At 38.5% G+C, this 19,280-nt stretch overlaps 1 protein-coding gene across 2 annotated transcripts; it reads left to right on the top strand.

Annotated features, from left to right (window-relative positions):
* The first annotated feature begins 4,923 nt into the window (after positions 1-4,923).
* On the top strand, positions 4,924-18,313 carry LOC134647774 (glycerol-3-phosphate dehydrogenase, mitochondrial). 2 transcript variants are annotated; one of them, XM_063502073.1, is made up of 16 exons: positions 4,924-5,171; positions 8,272-8,366; positions 9,370-9,538; positions 10,119-10,341; positions 10,532-10,695; positions 10,960-11,093; positions 11,334-11,491; positions 11,614-11,807; positions 12,322-12,516; positions 12,809-12,930; positions 13,040-13,176; positions 13,476-13,629; positions 14,857-15,045; positions 15,377-15,475; positions 17,174-17,319; positions 18,149-18,313. In XM_063502073.1, the coding sequence occupies exons 2-15, from the start codon at positions 8,274-8,276 to the stop codon at positions 17,306-17,308; spliced, it is 2,166 nt and encodes a 721-aa protein (XP_063358143.1). In that variant the 5' UTR covers positions 4,924-5,171; positions 8,272-8,273; the 3' UTR covers positions 17,309-17,319; positions 18,149-18,313. The 2 variants fall into 2 exon arrangements, with proteins under 2 accessions (XP_063358143.1, XP_063358141.1); XM_063502071.1 differs by lacking the exon at positions 15,377-15,475 and adding an exon at positions 15,894-15,992 and having other exon boundaries at positions 5,007-5,171.
* The last annotated feature ends 967 nt before the right edge of the window (positions 18,314-19,280 follow it).

Here is a 19,280-nt window from a genome sequence, read left to right as displayed (position 1 = left end):
TTATTATTTATCAATACCGGTTCGTTTTGAAGGTAAAACTATACCGGTTGAAATACAAAGTACGGTACCGGTATAAAATTACAGCAGGGACAACCATTTTTATAGGTGTACAGTCAGCTGCAGAGAAAAGGTCCGACCAGATAGATAATTGTATGCAGGGGTGGTACCTTTTCTCTGCAGCTAGCTCTACCTAAACCATCATTGACCGAGCGTTGGCGAAGGTCTCCGTTTCAACTTGGGCAAAAATGCTTTCGTATGTCCGAATTCTTCTCCTTTGCATATCACATTTCTCAACTGATTCTCGTGAAAATTCGGTAGTCCGATATAATTATTCGGTTTCTTTTTTTTTTGAACAATTTAAAATAGGCAGAAATTGTCATAAAGGACTTAAGCGCCAGTAGGGTCTGTGACACTTAAGATCACTGCGATTATTAGGTACTTACTGGCCCCTATTTCACCACGACCACGGTGACAGGTGCGACAGTTGTCGACATCACTGTTGCTGACGTCACAGGCCTCCATAGGCTACGGTAACCGCTTACCATCGGACGGGCGATGTGCTTGTTTGCCACCAACATTTTAATAAATAAATAAACTCCATTATATTGCCACTAAAAAATTCTTATTTTGCGAAGCTAATGACAATTGTCACAAGAAACACGGCAACTGTATCGAAATTGCGACACAGAACTCATTTCCTGTCAAGACTTACCGAAAATTCTTTGAAAAATCTTGTGACAATTGTCACAAGATTTTTTTGCGAGAGAAATGTCTGTTTTATCCGATATAATAAAGTTTTTTTTTAATAATAGGTACAATGACGGTGGCAAACACGAATACGGCCCGCCCGATGGTAAGCGGTAACTGTATTATTAAATTGTACAACGGGACTTAATCGCGTATCTAAGTTTTAAGATTTACCTCCGACGTTTCGAGGACGGCGTTGTCCCCGTGGTCTCGGAGAAGACTGGCTTAAGTTGACATCAGCATCTTCTAACCGCGCGAGTTTTTCGAACTACCCGCACTTGGTCTTGTTTATCCGCTTGAACGTTTTGCGGTTCCGTTGTACAATTTAATAATGTGTAAAAATCGTGAAAGTTTAAATCAGTGTTAGCGGTAACTGTAGTCCATGGATGCCTATGGCGTCAATAACAGCGATGTTTTGTCGTACCTGTCACCGTGGTGAAATAGGGGCCAGATTACGCCGCGCCGCGTGGAACGTGAGGTGCATTGGGGTAAATGCATACCATTCACTCAAGGAAAATAATCTCCCTTATAAGATCACTCGTGTGTCTGCCATTTTGTTAAAGCCAATTTTCACCGTAACTACTGGACTAGTTCAATTGAAATTTAGTACACATATGTCAAGTAAGGAAGTAGTAAGTCGGTGATCCGAAGATGAGTAACGTAAATAAATGAACTTTTAACTTTGCGGCGATTTTTGGTATCATGTGACATATCAGATATAATACATAATTATAAGTAGGTGAGCAAAAATGTACCATAACCTAACTCAGAATTGTATTACATAAATACATATACAAAAAATAGTTCAACGCCAAAAGATTAATGGAAGACCTATGTCCTATAATAGGTGAGTTGGTCTTAAACAAAAAATATGCAATAAAAATGTGTAACTGTGGAACCCATAGTGAATCCTACTCGTACATGATCGGTTTTTATATTATGTACCTATAAGATATTTTCTACTTTATACTTTATAAGTGTACCTACATAATATTTACTTATAAGCAGTTGTCACGTAAAATATTTGTAGATTTTTTTGGAAGTATGTGTCACATCATCATCATCTTCCTCGCGTTGTCCCGGCATTTTGACACGGCTCATGGAAGCCTGGGGTCCGCTTGGCAATTAATCCCATAAATTGGCGTGGGCACTAATTTTTATGAAAGCGACTGCCATCTGACCTTCCAACCCATAGGGGGTAAACTAGGCTCTTATTGGGATTAGTCCGGTTTTCTCACGATGTTTTCCTTCACCGAAAAGCGACTGGTAAATATCAAATGATATTTCGTACATAAGTTCCGAAAAACTCATTGGTACGAGCCGGAATTGCAATTCGCACGCTCCAGCGATTTTTTTGAAGTATGTATAGCACAAAAAAAATATTTAGAAATGTAACATTTAAGGTAGGTAATTAAAATACGGTATAAACATTATTGGAGAAGACTTGGAGGAAGTGTCATAGGGATCTACATTCGATGCGTGAAAAACAAGTTCTTTTGTCTAATTATAATCCATCGGCAATCACGCGAGCGCATAAAACGAAAATCATTTTTTTTTCACTCCCTAAAACTCCCTTAACCTAATAACAGTAAAACAAAAAATAAAATATAGAGGGTTACCAACCAGCCAAAGAATTATAAGTAGATATGTGCACTTATCCCAACGCACCTCACGTTCTACTCTGCACGGGGTTCATTGCCGCTCCTACCGCCGTAAGTAACTATCAACACCTACATTATCAAGGCTACGATCGAAGATAATCGCTTCAGCACTGAAATAATACCGGTGGAATACCGGTATAATATTTTTTATTTTAATTGTATTATTTTAATAGTGAAACAAAAGGGGTACATTAGCCAACACTGTTTCCATATATTTTCAAATTTTATTTTGTCCGCCTTAATTAAATTTTGCACCCTGCCGGAACTTTATTTATTTAAATTCTCATTTAATTGATTTTGAGCCTTATGAAAAGTCGTATAGAGTAGTAAATAAAATTTTACATCTGACTTAATGACATCTGGTTTTATTCGGTTTAACTTTAGAAAACGCGTATCTCGACAAAGCCATAATGTAGAAAATTGTCAACAACCAAATGAATTATTAGAATTTAAATACGTCACGTGTGACATGAACTGACAAGGAAAGCAAGATTAAATGTATTGTTTCTCTTTCTTCTTTCAATGGAACGCTTTTCCTAAAAGGAGGCCACTAAACTCAAAACGCTATCTTAAAAAAAACTTTATGGGTCAGTGACCTGTCCCAGTAAAGTGAGGTAGTGTGCGTGAAGTGCGCTTGTGTGTGAAATGGGGTAAATTGACAGAATCTGAAAATTTACCCACCTCTACCGTCACCTTAACGTTTTCTTTAAAGTTAACTAGTTCCGTATGAGGTAGGTTTTCAAACTATGACTTGACAGTTTTTTTTTTTTTTTTTTTTTAAATGGCGTTTATTACAGTAGCCAGTGTCATGTCGATATGTATTTAAATCGAAAATTTAGAAATTATAATGAGATAATTAATAATAGTTGCTGATTTCAAAAATGGTGTATATCAAAGTTTCAATTTATTAAGTTCACAGAAAGAAGCTAGAGCTAAAAATATAAATTTGTCTTTGGATTTAATCAATTGTATAATAGAAGTAGGTAAGGAAACTTCAAGGTGAAAAAGATCCGTATAAAGATAATCATGATTATATAAAGGGCATGCAAGAAAAATGTGATTTAAGTCACCTTCCTCCTGCCCACATTCGCACAGCGAGGAGTCTCGACTATGGATTTTTTTCAGATGGACAGGAGAACAGCAATGGCCCAGTCTCATTCGAATAATTATGGAACAGAACTGTTTTGGGATAAAAATCCTTGAGAACCAAGGTTTTCTTGGTACATCAGGTTGTACAAGGTAATAAGATTTGGTTCGGGATCGATTAGCGGCAGTCCACTTGGCCGACCAGGCTTGGAAAAGCCAACTAGAGGCCAGAGGGACTAAATCATAACAGTAGTTCCTGAAAGGCGTTTTGTCACCGCAAACCACGGCTTCCTTAGCTACCCGATCAGCTCGTTCATTCCCTGAGACCCCTGAGTGGCCCGGAACCCAGATCAAGGCAACCTCAAACCCCCTTTTTTTACAAATTAGAAGATTCTCCTTAATTTGGAGGATAATTGGGTTGTGGAATTTTGACGAAAACGGGTTAGATAGTAGTGCTTGTAGACAACTACGGGAATCTGAAAAGATGATAGCTTTCTTAAGTTTGAAAAGAATAATAAACTTCACACTCTCCAAAATGCCAATACATTCTCCAGTATATACAGACGTTTCAGGAGGGCATTAAATTTTTTGTACTATGTTATATTGAGAGTGGAAAACTTGACAGTTGAGTAGTTGACACAAGAAACTCAAGAAAGCAAGAAAGACACCACCATAGATGGTAGGATCCAAATAGATGCGGTATACGCGTGCGTCCGTGAGTGACAAAACATAGGCAATGCGACACTGTGATTGGACGAATTTAGTGTGTCAAAGGACTGTCTAATTTCAAACATATACAGAGAGATACATACTATCTTTGTCTTACACTAGTACTAGCACCCAAAAGAAAAGGATAAGTATAGTTTTTTTGTTCCTATTTATTGACAAATTGGTTTGACCAACTATACTTGGTCAACCAGATCTTGACAGTAGTAAAAGGCGGCATATTTGAAAAATGTAGGCGCGAAGGGATATCGTCCCATAGAAAATTTGAATTTCACGCCTTTTTTTACTGACAAGATTTGGTTGACCAGCTATATCTTTGTTGCCCACCATATACTAATGTATGGTGGGGAATTTAAAAAAAAGTGAGACTGACAAGGACAAACAAGCTTTCTCTGCTACTCCTACTGAAAGATACGTAAGACTATCCCGTTCGGTCATTTCCCCCCCCCACCGCTCATGCCTGATTCAGTTATACTTGATTCATGGACACCAATTTCTAGTAATTTATCTCCTTGTCACTAGATGGCGCTAACAACGCAGTAGTTCTATTGTTAAAGTTCGCCTATAGAGGTCGCTTGGCCTTGGCAGTGAAGTTAGCGATGTACCAAACAGCGATATGTCAAAAGGGGAGAATGAGTCACGCTTCAGCTCGAGATCGAACGAAAATACGGTCAGTCGGCTAAACCGGGCTGGGGCGACCAACGCCCGGTCGCGCATGAATGTCATTCTAGATTAGCTAATAAGTGTTAAACTAAAACAACATCCTCGCCCTTAGTGTAAAGTTAAATTACATAAGTCATAATTAAATAAGGGAATTTTGTAGTGTTCATACAAAATTATCCTTTTTCGAATACGGTAACCTTGTTGTCCTTGTTAAATTGTTTCTTCTAATATAACAATTCGTTAAATGTTTTCGACGTAGTTTTCCTTCATACAATTAATTTGCTTAAGGTAAGTTTAAAAAATAGTTCATATTAGGTAATTTTAACTTTATTACTATTAGCCTACTTATAGCAAATATAAATGTAATAACGGGAAGATCGTGTTCGTATTGGTATTTGCGATGTCACTCCTTTCTTGTACTTGTTTTAAATACTTTAAGAGTATTTCCATTCGATTCGGCTAAATTTGCTTTAGTTGTCTAGGTATAATTTGACTGAAATACTTATTGGAAATTTCACAATTTCTCATGAAATTATTAAAAATCTATTGCCTTGTTTTTTCTGCAAGAGAGTATCTCAGTGTGAAATAAAAGCCTATGCTGCCTTATGTTATGTATGACATCATCCTACTTGGCGTTGCAACTCGAGGCCTTTAATCCATTATATGGAGTTACCTATAACAAGTTTTATTTCTTTGATCATACTTAGAGACTGATTAGATCTATCAGTATAGTAGTATTGCGTTTTAAATGAATATTACTGAGTTATTATCTTAATACATGTGTTTATTCAACAATAGTACCTACCGATTGCAAGTGCTTCCTCCCTCCGCTTAAGGGTCCGTCACACAGGCGCGTTTTCCGGGCGGGGCGTGTGCGTTTTATAATGTTAAAGTGGCTCGCCCCGCTCACGTCCCGCCCGGAATACGCGCCTATGACGAAGCCTTTAGTTTGCTCTAGAGATACTAGGGATGGGTACCTCTTAACTACCAATCCTATAAATTCGGGGATAATTTAAATGAAACGTTTATGTATTTAGGTAATGTATCTCATACTTTATTTAATGATAATTTCCGATGCTGACGTTTCAAATACATATTATGCAGCACTCGCAGTCTATAAAAAAAAGATACATAATTAGTGTTAAAAAAGGTATCGTGGTCGTATCAGTTAACTCAGCGGTCGGCAACAAGCGGCCCGCGAACCTCTCACTTGCGGCCCGCGAGCACCCTTGGCTATTTTGTATGTAATATTGTCAAACAACAATGTCTGATAAAGTCACACATATTCACAAATGTGCGGCCCGCGTCTACTTCCTTAACTACTATGTGGCCCTTGGCTGCTAAAAGGTTGCCGACCGCTGTTAACTGATTATCCCTACACCTTACAGCAGCGTGATAGGGCCTACCAATTAATGGTCAGTTTAACTGTCGTTGTTTGCCTTATTGAAGTAGACTGGTAGGGTATTAACATTAATAACATTATTAACGCATTTGTGGCATTTATACATTGTGCTGGTGACTCGTGAGGAGTTTAGGTTAGGTTAGTTAGTAATGTATAAACCTACACGTGGGGATAGGTTTTTGTATTATTTATAGGTGAAAATCATTAACCTTTAAATCTCTACTTTTTTTAGTCATTAAGTAAGTTTACAAAGTGTTTGGCAACGTTATTTATTTTCTACATACAGCCAGGCGTGTCTCACTCCGCGATTTCGTCGCTTTGCTACAGGTAGCTAAAAGCACGGTTGCACATACTTGTGCAACCGTGCCTTTACAGTTACGAGACAATTAGTTGATATTCCCTGCAAGTGTCACCTGACTTCACGCGTCCGTCTCTATTAAACCGTACCACAGTCATTATTTCGCAAGCTCACAGGCTATTTTAGTTCTGGCTACCGGCGTGGTATAAACGCTATGTATTGAACGAAGAGTATAGAATAAAGTACGTACTGATGGCATGTAAACTCGTGGCTGTCTCAAATAAAATTGGAACTGAATGCGACGAATGTCGAACGCCTGCCAACATTCACCTATCTCCGATTAGATCGAACTCTGTTATGCGGCCAACGACATTGTATTTTGGCTAAAATCAGGCGACCCAAGTAGCTGCGAACACGCATTACTGCACTACAATGTCTACAATGTACTTTGCGGATATTATTAAACTCGCTATTATTAGGTGAGCGCGTATGATATTTGATGCGACCTTGAGCGTTATCAGGGGGACCGGTTAGACAGACAAGTCGGAAGTAATAATCCCTCTAACTATGAACAGATTCAATCTAGGTACTTGATAAGATAATGGTTATCATATATTTACATACTTAATCTTTTAGTCCTAAAGTATGTATTTAAAACCCCATTATAGTCTTCAAATCGACGTAATTAAAGGTATCTTAATAAAGTAAAACATTAAGACCAATAAGACCGGGAAATATCTGACTACTACTTAAGTCTGATTCTGAAGTTTTCGTCCTTAGTAAAAGTATTTTTATCAGAAATTGGCATAACAATATTAACAATCACGCGCTCAAAAGCTGCTCCAAAATAACTCTCCCTCGAATTCTTGGCTTAAACGTAAACTACGTACCTACAAGTAGGTACGTTGACCTTATGTGATTCAGGCATTTGGCTACGGTAATCATGGTAATTACAGATATATGTTATGCAGTGCGAGGTGATTCCTCAGTTGTATCACCCCCCATTATGACGTAAACCTATTTCTCCGTATCACGCTAACTAGGCATGCATTGGACGCGTGATAATTACGTGAATATCACTATTTTCTAACGGCTTCTTAGTTTCTTAGATATCCTGCGCCGTTATCTAGATTATGTACTTATACCAATGCGTATAAGTAACTACTTATAACTTACAAAGGAAGGGGGAACTTACATTTTAAACTAAACTCACATACCCCAAAATAATACTAACGGCTACAAAATAGACTTGATGTCATATAAAATGAACCAGAACCACTGTAGTAAATTAATGCAAACAAAGGAGGAAAATTCTTCCCTTGCAACTGGTTGCGAAACATGGTTGCGATGACGGCCGAAAGGAAATTGTAGTTTAAGGATTTTGTGTTCAACGAGAAAATAGTGTCGCCATCTCTGTTCCTCTTTCCGTACGTGATGTAGTTCAAAATATATGAATGCTGATAATATTGATTGTATATAAATAATTTTATATTCCGGCAAAATTGTTAACTAAATATTATCTATAGAAATGCATAGTTTACTGACAAATTAACTGCTCTATTTATCAGTTTCATAAAAGGGAAAATTTTCACCTTGGGCATATGACGTCCATGTCAAAGTAGCTGGGTGTAGTACCCAACTACTTTGACATCTCACATCAGCAATAATTAAAATCTTTTGAATTCCAGTAATGTCACGAAGAAGATTACTTGTTGGTGGCGCCACAGGCGTCGCCGGCGCAGCACTAGCAGCATGGGCTCTCTCCGCAGATGACTCACCCGCCGTAAGTACCGAGGAAACCCTCACGAGCACAGATAACGCTCGTATAGCAAGGGCAACCGAAATAGAGCCAATATCTTACGCTTATCTATGTTGACGCATTTTTAAAATGTAAATGGTTGTGAAACTGGATGGTACGCAATTCCGAGTAGAGTCGGACCATGCTAATTTTTCATGCCAACTTGCCAAGTGTTACTTACGTCAAATATGGATGGAGCTTATAAGAATATTGTATGCATTCTTACTACCAAGTTTGTGCAAAGTTAGCGTGGTCAGAGTTTACCTAAAGGTTCCGTCACACAGGCACGTTTTCCGGCCGGGGCGTGAGCGTTTTATATGTAAAAGCGGCGCGCCCCGCTCACGCCCCGCCCGGAAAACGCGCCTGTTGACGAAGCCTTAACTGTTATTCTAATCTGTCAGATGTGATTGGTTATGAGTACTAAAGTTATGATTATGAATGGTGGTGAAAACTAGTGTCGCCACCTATTAATGAGTAGTACATACATATTAAATATTAATGAACGTATGCTTAAAATGAATAGGGTAGGTATATTTATTTTAATTAGTATTCTTTGTCGCAATATAAGTGTAGGTAAGTACCTAAAATATATTTAAGAAAAAAAACCCAGAACATTAATACCTATAAAAGAACTGTAGGGCGGTCGTGTGTCGTGACGTGACTAGCGTCGCTAAAAAGCTACTTTATGTAGGTAATTTATTTTTGTTAAAAAAGAAACAATCTTAGTTATTATAGTATTCTGGGAAACTCTTTTGTTCTCTACACAAAACTGTGGAAACTTAATTATAATACATACTCATAGCTCATCACACATACGAAATTACGAATATCCACACTATCAATGGTATTTATAGTTCCTATATTAATTAAAAGACCTAGTACGAATACATAAAATTAGATAAGTAAACATTATTGCTGCCAGACAGTCACGTGTAAGCAATCAATATGTAAACAACAACAAGTATACCTACTGGGCATTCCATTACAGATTTGGTACAAGCCATCGACGGTTTCGGCCAAGACTGAACGCAAGAAGAGACCGCTGCCGTCCCGAGCTGAACAGGTCACCAGCTTACAAGGGGGACATACTTACGACGTGCTTATCATCGGCGGAGGCGCCACTGGTGTCGGCTGCGCTTTGGATGCTTGCACGAGAGGTTAGTATCATAAACCGTTTTGCAGCTCTTTGGTGTTCTTCACGTCAATATGCTAGATTAGCAGTTTGTGAATGCAAGGTGCCGGGTGTGTGATTAGTTCTAGGTCGGATAAATTACTTGCTTATAAGGCATTTAATAGTCCGACTGACCACAAACATGTTTTAATTCTCGACGCGCGGTCTGTTGTTCGCATAGGAAAGGTCACCTTGACCTAAGATAGTAAGCTCATATGTGTCGTATGAGAGTCATACGGGCATTACTCTTATGTGAGTGCAATGACAACGAAGTCAATAAGCCAGATCCGTGGTCAGTTCAGAACAGAACGTATATTTAGGATGCTCATTTAGGGGCCAATTAGAGGCGCGTTTATAGGGCAACAGATGTTAGTTATCTTTCTATTATCCATATTACTGACGTCACTGCCAGTCTGTCAATAACTGACGGTCTGATTTGATGTGTATAGTCTGATAAACCTAGTATATGTATCTGTAATACCACTAAACTAGCTAGCGCTAAGGTTGACCAAATTATTTTATTTTACAGTACGAAAGTCGTACTTAAGGTTTCATCTCAATTTCAGGTCTCCGTACAGCCCTCGTCGAAGCCGACGACTTCGCCAGCGGCACTTCCAGTCGCAGCACCAAACTCATCCATGGCGGCGTCAGATACCTGCAGAAAGCTATCATGCAGCTCGACTACGACCAGTACAAGATGGTGAAGGAAGCGCTGCACGAGAGAGCTAATATGTTAGAGGTGGCGCCGCATTTGACCAGGCCACTCCCGATTTTGTTACCGGTTTACAAGTTAGTATAACCTTTTATAGATAATCGACCAACCCATGCAAGCTATTGCGGGGTCGTATAGTCCAGTGCTATCTACTTCAATTAACAATATGTTACGTGTCTTAGTATTCCTTTATTAGTTTGAAAATTCCGACCATCTCCTGTTTTATCCATATTAGTTTTGAATAGCACAGTGATTTTGTTTTTCCAGATGGTGGCAAGTACCCTACTACTGGTTCGGTATCAAAATGTACGATGTGGTAGCTGGCGACAGGAACGTGAAGAGCTCCTATTATCTGTCCAAAAAGAACACATTGGAACTGTTCCCCATGTTAAAATCTGATAATCTCTGTGGTGGCATCGTATATTATGATGGTGAGTAAAAAGGTGAACAGTTAGAGAACCCTTTCCAAGTTTTTAAACCTTTTAGAGTCATGATCATTAATTAATGAAATTCCATATCCACCTGTGTCGCAGTCTGTGTATTTAACCGCCATGTAAATAAAATTCGGTTTACAGAAGCCACAGCCAGGCTGTGATACGTTAGTCTTCATCAACCAAATACTTCGCTTTGCAGATAACCATAGCCAATGTCAATTAATTTGCTGTCGATCACGAACCTAATACCATTTTTTTCAGGCCAACAAGACGACGCTCGAATGAATCTGGCCATTGCGCTGACTGCAGCTCGGCATGGCGCCACAATCGTTAATCACGTCAGCGTCACCAAGCTGCACAAGACTGGTGGAAAACTCAGCGGTGCTAGGGTTAAGGTAAATTATTATTTTTAATCGCGCATGAGAATAAGTATCAAGTAAACCGTAGAGGTAACATGAAACGTTATTTAGGTCTAAACATTTATCTTATGCAAATAATTTGCAGCAAGAACTTAAAACGAAAATTTCGAAGTATAGAAGTACTGCTGGCCGAAACTGTTATCTTATAATTATGTTCCTCAACGAACGCTCGCGAAACGGATTAGTTTACTAAATTTTGATGACGATTAATTCCAGGATGAGATTACCGGCAAGGAATGGGATGTGAAAGCAAAGAGCATCATCAACGCGACCGGCCCCTTCACTGACAGTATCCGCAAGATGGACGAGCCCACGGTTAAAGAGATCTGTTGTCCGTCCAGCGGAGTTCACATTGTCTTGCCTGGTTATTACAGGTTATACATTTTAAAGTTATAAATAAGGGTACTAGTTATATTCGTGGAGCAAGCTTACTTCAACTGTGTATGATCGAAAAATCTTGACGAAAAAGTCTAATAAAAACTGTAACACTTTTCAGCCCCGAACATATGGGTCTGCTAGACCCGGCCACATCTGACGGTCGCGTTATTTTCTTCCTGCCCTGGCTGAAGGGAACTATCGCGGGAACCACCGACATGCCCTGCAAGGTCACGCACAACCCCAAGCCGACAGAAGACGAGATTCTGTTCATCCTCACTGAAGTCAAAAACTATCTCAATCCAGATGTTGAAGGTTTGTATTTAGCAGTTTTTAGTTGTTGTATAACCACGTTCTTAATATAAACGTTTTTATTTTCTTCTAACTTGTTACGCTACGTCTTACGTAGGCGAATAACGCGCAAACGCGGCGCAGCCGCCGCGCCGCTTCGCGTCTAAATCGCTCACGTACGAGTAGGACATACCTATACGTATCAACGGTTTGTTTCATCCTCGCCGCGCCGCCGCCGCGCCGCGTTCGCGCGTTGTTCGCCTACGTAATCCGTAGCGTTATCAAGGTGTATTCCCATTTTAATATTTACGAGTATAAAACTTATGACATGAAGACATTCAACCTTCATGCTCTAAATTGTCTAGGAATTTATAACCTTACGCTCCAGAGGGAGGTCCACAATGTGTGTGCTTAAAACTTTCTAGATTTTAGGGTTTAACCGCTGCAGAATACAAACCCTTAGGAAATGTAGAGGGAGGGGCTGTGATTACCATAAAAGTTATACATCACAACAAACCTGCCATCGTTTTAATTTCAGTCCGTCGCGGCGATGTACTCTCAGCATGGTCCGGCATCAGACCCTTAGTCTCCGATCCCAACAAGGAGGACACACAATCCCTGGCCCGTAATCACATCGTGCACGTATCCAAGTCCGGCCTCGTCACTATTGCGGGTGGCAAGTGGACCACGTACCGTGCTATGGCGGCTGAGACCATCGACGCTGCTATTGAAAGTGAGTGACAAGATTCAAAGACGGATGTTTTCCAGTATAAAAATCCAATTTGTGATTTCATTAGCTCTGCCGGGTACATTAACTCGAAAATACAGCCTTTATGAGATACGTTGTACTTTCGGTATCTTCTAGAAATGATCAGAAATTAATAGCTTCTAATGATGGCCATCAATTCTATAAGACAGTAATTAAATTTAAAGGACAATCCACCTTCTCTTCGAATTCCCTTCGAGTGTCAACTCTTTGATACCGATTCAAAATGCCATAACTCACAAAACCCGTTGTATATCAGGCGCCAACCTGAAGCCGCTGTTCCGCGAGTGCCAGACCGACGGATTCTTCCTCGAAGGTGCCCACGGCTGGACCCCCACCATGTACATTCGATTAGTACAAGATTTCGGCCTGGAGATGGAGGTAAGAGCGGAATCAAATACGCCGAGCGACTAGTAAATGTAACTTCTGTCCTATAGTATTTTTTTTATAATCTGTCAAATTAATATGCTCCTTATTATATTTATTTCAGGTAGCACAACACTTGGCCAAGTCATACGGTGACAGAGCGTTTGCTGTTGCTAAGATGGCCGCCATGACCGGCAAGAGATGGCCTATCATCGGCAAAAAAATTCATCCAGAATTCCCTTACATTGATGCTGAAATCAGGTGAGAAATGATTGTCTTATTATTTCGCGAATCCCCATGCACATGAAAAGATGTTTACGGCCACGTTCCTCAACGTACAAGCGACCGTAAAACCAAAGCCTAATGAGAGTCCATTCACATTCGGCCGACAGTAGTAGGTGTATGCAGATTTTAAATTGATACATAAGATAGGGCACCATGTAGTCATATAAACGGAATTTTGAATGAGTGTTGATAAAAGCATCATCTTTTGAACGAATCGTGTCTTTCCACTTCTCGGAATAGTCCAGCCTTGTGAGTTTTCAACTCCGTGTTCACAGATATGGTGTCCGCGAGTATGCGTGTACTTGCGTCGACATGCTCGCAAGACGCCTACGGCTCGCGTTCCTCAACGTACAAGCGGCCGTAGAGGCGTTACCAGTTGTCGCCGACATCATGCAGGAGGAACTCAAATGGAGCAATGACGAGAAAAAGGTAGGGTACCCATAAAAAAAAATAGTTTCTGTATCTTCATCATCATGTTGCTGGTTAAATCTTTGACTCGCGTTCCTTAAAGTACTAGCGACCTTAGATGCGGTTCCAGTAGTAGCTGACATAATGCAGCAGGAGCTCGAGTGCCGTAAAAACGAGAAGGTAGGATAACCATAAAAATAGTATCTTTGAATGGTTTCTCTCTACCTTCAGTATGCATTAAATATGCAAAAAAGCCGTAGGGCTCACGTTTCTCGTACAAGTGACCGTAGAGTTGTCACCAGTGGTTGCGGACATCATGCAGGAAGCTCAAAGGTATCCTACCAAAAGTGATTCCTCTTTCTGCCATCATCATCGTGTAGTTAATGCTAATAAGATAAAATGGTTTGGGTTGAGTTTAAGTATTCGTGACGACCGACTCTATCTCCCGTATACATCCCATTCTCAACATGTTGATTCTGTTTTTCTGCGGTTGTATCAAAATTTGTATATTTATGTAACATCACCACGACTAATTATGACTTCAGTTCCTACTTAATTATGTGTGTAGTAGAGTCAAATTCTAGTAATTCGAAATGTCAGTCAATGGAGTCCATTGTATACTGTAATACTTTCTGCCTTCTTCTTTTTTCTTACTGTTACACTCTATTGGGGTAGTGATGGGTAGGACATCAATTTAAAATGAGTTTGTATGAGTACCTCATTTTCTAAAATGAGGTGTTACAATGTCTTACTTCAAATGAGGTGAGGTACTAGCATATTTTCAGCGTCGACTATTCCATTAATTCCAACGGCGACAAAAATATTTAATGTATATACATATTTATGTATTCATAACTTCCTTTATAAATAAATAAATAGTAACATTTAATTGGAGTGCAATTCTGGAGGTTAAGAATAGAACTTTTAGGAGAAAGATAATTTTAGAATCAAGTAAAATGAATAGAGGAGTGAAGTAAGACATTTTTGCGGTACGAAGTACTGCGACAAATTAACAAAATGAGTGGTACAAATGAGGTGCCTCACGAGTGAGCGACTCAACACTATATTGGGGTGTAGGGCTCTAATTATATTCTTTCATTTGTTTTTTTACCTGGGAAATTTGGGTCACCTCTTCCCACCTCGTTGCACGAAAACTTTTAATATTGTTACATTTCTGGAAAGAGCGTTACAAAATCACTTCTTAATAACTTTGATCATTGAATATTGATTACAATTAAACACTTTCAGAGGCAAATTAAAGAAGCCAACGAATTCTTATCCAACGAGATGGGTCAACTCGTCAACCGCGCCAGTCGCGACAAGATCCCCATAAACCTCAGCAAGGACGAGATCCAGACGTACATCAAACGGTTCCAGATCATTGACGCCGATAGGAAGGGATACGTGTCTATCAACGACATTAGGAGGAGTCTTAAGGTAACATGATGGGGTTCATTATTATTAACGGAATTTACCTGAAGGATTCTAAATGTTAATAAAGAGTTTCTGTCTAATGCAACCAATAAGTAATCATCCTTTAAAAATCCTTACAAATTGTTATTGTTATACAAAGTAATGAAACTGATCAACGAAATTATTTCTGATGTCTGAGACTATTTAAGGACTTTCTGGAAATATTAGTGTACTTTGAGCTAAGAATGTAAGGGAGTAAAAGTTTGTTTTGGGCTTAAAACAGGTAACACAGGTACCAAACCTATAATAACTGAAGTAAGACCACTTTTAAATGTTCTAACCACAAATGTTATAGAGTATGGGTCTGAAGCCATCCGACGCTGAACTAAGCGCTCTTCTGTCCGAGATAGATCTGACATACCACGGGCAGATGGAAATACAGGACTACCTGCAGGTAGAAGGGAGAAAGATACTGTAGAGGATATATGTCTGTGTCGTCGAGGGAATATTTTTCACAGATAGTGTAAAATAATGCTGAACTGTGCTATATGGAACTTGTATTTGATTGCGATATGATCAACTCACAAGATGATTTTGGAGAACGCGTGTTAATAAAAGTCTGTGAATGACTCAGGCTAAACTACGCAAGTCTCAAAATCTATAGTGCAAAATCAACTAATAAACAAAAAAAAAACAGTTTTTACGAGTAATCAAACCTTTGAAAAAGATGCACCATCTTGAAATCCAGGATGTTTCCTTCATGTTCTGCAATTGTCTATCCTTTGACCGTGATGTGGCAAAGAAACAAGTTCCGTATAGCATGGTTTTCGCTTCTCATGTCCATGTTGCTTGATTCCGGAGCATTTCCACAGGCGGGCGGCGAGGAAGTCACCGGGGAACAGTTGCACGAAATTCTGAAAGAGATCGACACTAACATGAACGGCCAAGTCGAGCTCGACGAATACTTACAGGTCCATAATATATCTAGAGTGTTTTGAATGATCTTTTGCTAGGCCTTGCAGGCCGTTTTGATTTGCTATTACAGGAATTATTTTGCTTAATTTTGTATGATATAAATAACACTACGCACGAAACTACAGGCACTTTGTACGTAGTATTGGTACATAACTTTGCGACTATAATTTTGGTCATCCCTAATGAAATTTCAGTATTCAAAACAGAATTAATATATACACAGCTTTCGTTTGGATACTTAATAGAAAATGTAATCTCCTGACTGCACTTCGTATTCCATCGACAAAGGCCTAGCTAGACTAAATTTTTTTTTATACAAATGCAATGTTTACTAGCAGTATTTTTTTTTTAATATGATTGATTTTGGTGTGGACTATTTATAACATTTATCGTTTGTCTACTTCTTCTAAACGATCGTGGTTTTCTTTCTTGCTGATGCTATGTCGCTTGCGCGTGTCTTTATCACTTATAACACTGCATGAACTACCACAACTGCATGTAATGTTTAGCTTTACTTATTATAATTTTACCTATTAATATTAACAATATTATGAACTAACCATTTCCATTTTACATTGAGGTTCTAATAATTCTAACTTTAATAATGATTAAAATTTGTGCTTGACATAACTAGATTTATTATTATAACATTTATTTAATTATAAAACTTCAATTTATTTAAACGTTTATTTATGGAATACCAGCCTTACCAGGGGGCATTTGAAAACGTTTTGTCATTTGTGAAGGGCTTTTGAACCCATTTACTCGCAGAATGTTTTAAAAATACAGATGATCCGCTTAAAAAACCAGTGTCTCATGTACTACTGTTCTGTACTAGAAAGCTTTTAATTAGAAAAACCTATACCTATGGAAAGCTGGCCTGTTTTGACGACATATTTCTTGTACAGTCAAGTGTAAAAATATGGGTGCACAAATCATATGGCTCTTATATGTCAGCCAATTAAGAACTATGGGACATATTTTTGGGTAAGTGTGTATTTTTACACTGGCACGGATTTAAGCGGATCGTCAAAATGTTTTATACATCTGTACAAAGTATGTATGTATTATGTCTGTCTCTCTGTAAATGTTTTATTGAGGTTGTGCAATAAAGAGGATTTGTATTGTATGTGTACAAATAAATATAGCCCTGTACTAATCCTTAATTGAACGACAGATGATGTCGGCCATCAAGTCCGGCCACGTGGCCTACTCCCGCTTCGCGCGCATGGCCGAGATGGAGGAGGAACATCACGAAAAGGAATTGTTGAAGAAAATGATCACGGTCGACAGGAGCGGTGGCGGATTGTAAACGTTCATATCGTAAGTACCTATATCATGATTCATGAATCTAGTACATATTTTAACTGGATCAGGCATGAGAAATGGCCGAACGGGATAGTCTTATGTATTTTTCAGTAGGACTGGCAGCGAAAGCGCTATTATTGTTTGTCCTTGTCAGTCTCACTTTTTAGGGTTTCGTACCCAAAGGGTAAAAACGGGACCCTATTACTAAGACTCCGCTGTCCGTCCGTCCGTCGTATTAGATTATAAGTTTATTCCATGTATAAATAATAAATAAATAAAATAAAAATAAATAGTTGAAATTTTCACAGATGATGTATTTCAGTTGCCGCTATAACAACAAATACTAAAAACAGAATAAAATAAAGATTTAAGTGGGGCTCCCATACAACAAACGTGATTTTTGACCGAAGTTAAGCAACGTCGGGCGGGGTCAGTACTTGGATGGGTGACCGTTTTTTTGCTTGTTTTGCTCTATTTTTTGTTGCTGGTGCGGAACCCTCCGTGCGCGAGTCCGACTCGCACTTGGCCGGTTTTTTTTAATTCCTAACCGTAAATTAGTATGTATTATGGTGGGCAACAAATAAATTCGACCAATCATAGTGTCGCATTACGTATGTTTTGTCCCTCACGGACGCACGCGTATACCACATCTATTAGGATCCTACCATCTATGAAGTATGACCTATATGTAATTGTTTTGACAAACAAATTACTGTCGAAACGAGTCAGGTCCCCTATTACTGCTAGAATCCAAAAATCATGCGTAGTTACAGACTGCAGAGCTGTCGATTTCGTGTTGTCTTAATTTAAATGCACAAAGCACTGATAGATTTTTTTGTTACAGGTCCAAGGCGTATCTACCCTAACCCAGTCATAAGTATTATTAGAAATCACAAACAACCCATACTTCTCTTTAAAATTAGTTCTTTGGTTAGACCAACAAATTACTTTATAATTAGCTTTTAGATTGCATTATGTGAACTCAAATATTTGATTCTAGCTAAAAGCATTTGTAACAGAGATCATTATTTAATTAGGTACTTACACAAATGTTATTTATAATTTTCTTTACAAAGACAACCTTGTAGTATTAGCTGTAGGCCCTTAGAAATTATTTATTTTCCTCTAGGATTTTTTGACTGTTTTCAAGCCTTTTTTTAACCATGTGAATAAGTACTTCTTCAGCAATAACAAATGATACCTAAACTCTTGTATGAGGTAAAGTTTGTACTTTGTACATATACGGTAAAAATAACAAATTACGATAGAAAAACAAATTGTTATCTATTTCATATTTTTATTACATGCTTTTATTTTCGAAAAGTTTCACTTTACTTCAACGAAAAGTTTATTTTATAACCATATACACGCTATAAAATATTATGTTACATTTTATATAGCCACAACTAGATTACGAATTAGTGTACTAAAAATGTTAAGTTATAAACAATTTGAACAAGATCTTTATGTATTATAAATTGTGCAATTTAATAAATCAATTTTGAATCAAGCATTTGTGTACTTTATTAATTATCCCAGATTTGCCACTCCTACCTAAACACGGACACGAAATTTCGTGGACCTATTAAAAATATAATGCCCTAAAAATAAAGTGTGTAAAAAGAATTTGGGATGTATCTGAATTGGTGACATTATTTAGTATGTATGTGAGAAATGTATGCGCCAAGAGTACTCCCATAAAAATGTTGAATTTCGCGCATTTTCCTACTGTTCTATCGACTATCATGTTTCAGCGTTCCCATTATCAGCATTTAAGAAATGTTATTGCATTTAAAGACATCTAACGGCAGCCTAGCAAACTAAATTTATCGCCGTTGCTGCTACCATCTACATCACAATCGGTATACTATCCATGCTTGAATTAAGACTCGATATTGTACCGTTCACACTAGTTTACACAGATGGCGCTGTATACGCTGATCGTAATGTTAACTTTGACAAGGCTATTCACACTT

Source organism: Cydia amplana, chromosome 5, assembly GCF_948474715.1.
Source record: "Cydia amplana chromosome 5, ilCydAmpl1.1, whole genome shotgun sequence".
Taxonomy (NCBI): Eukaryota; Metazoa; Arthropoda; class Insecta; order Lepidoptera; family Tortricidae; genus Cydia; species Cydia amplana.
This window is presented reverse-complemented; position numbering and strand designations above follow the sequence as displayed.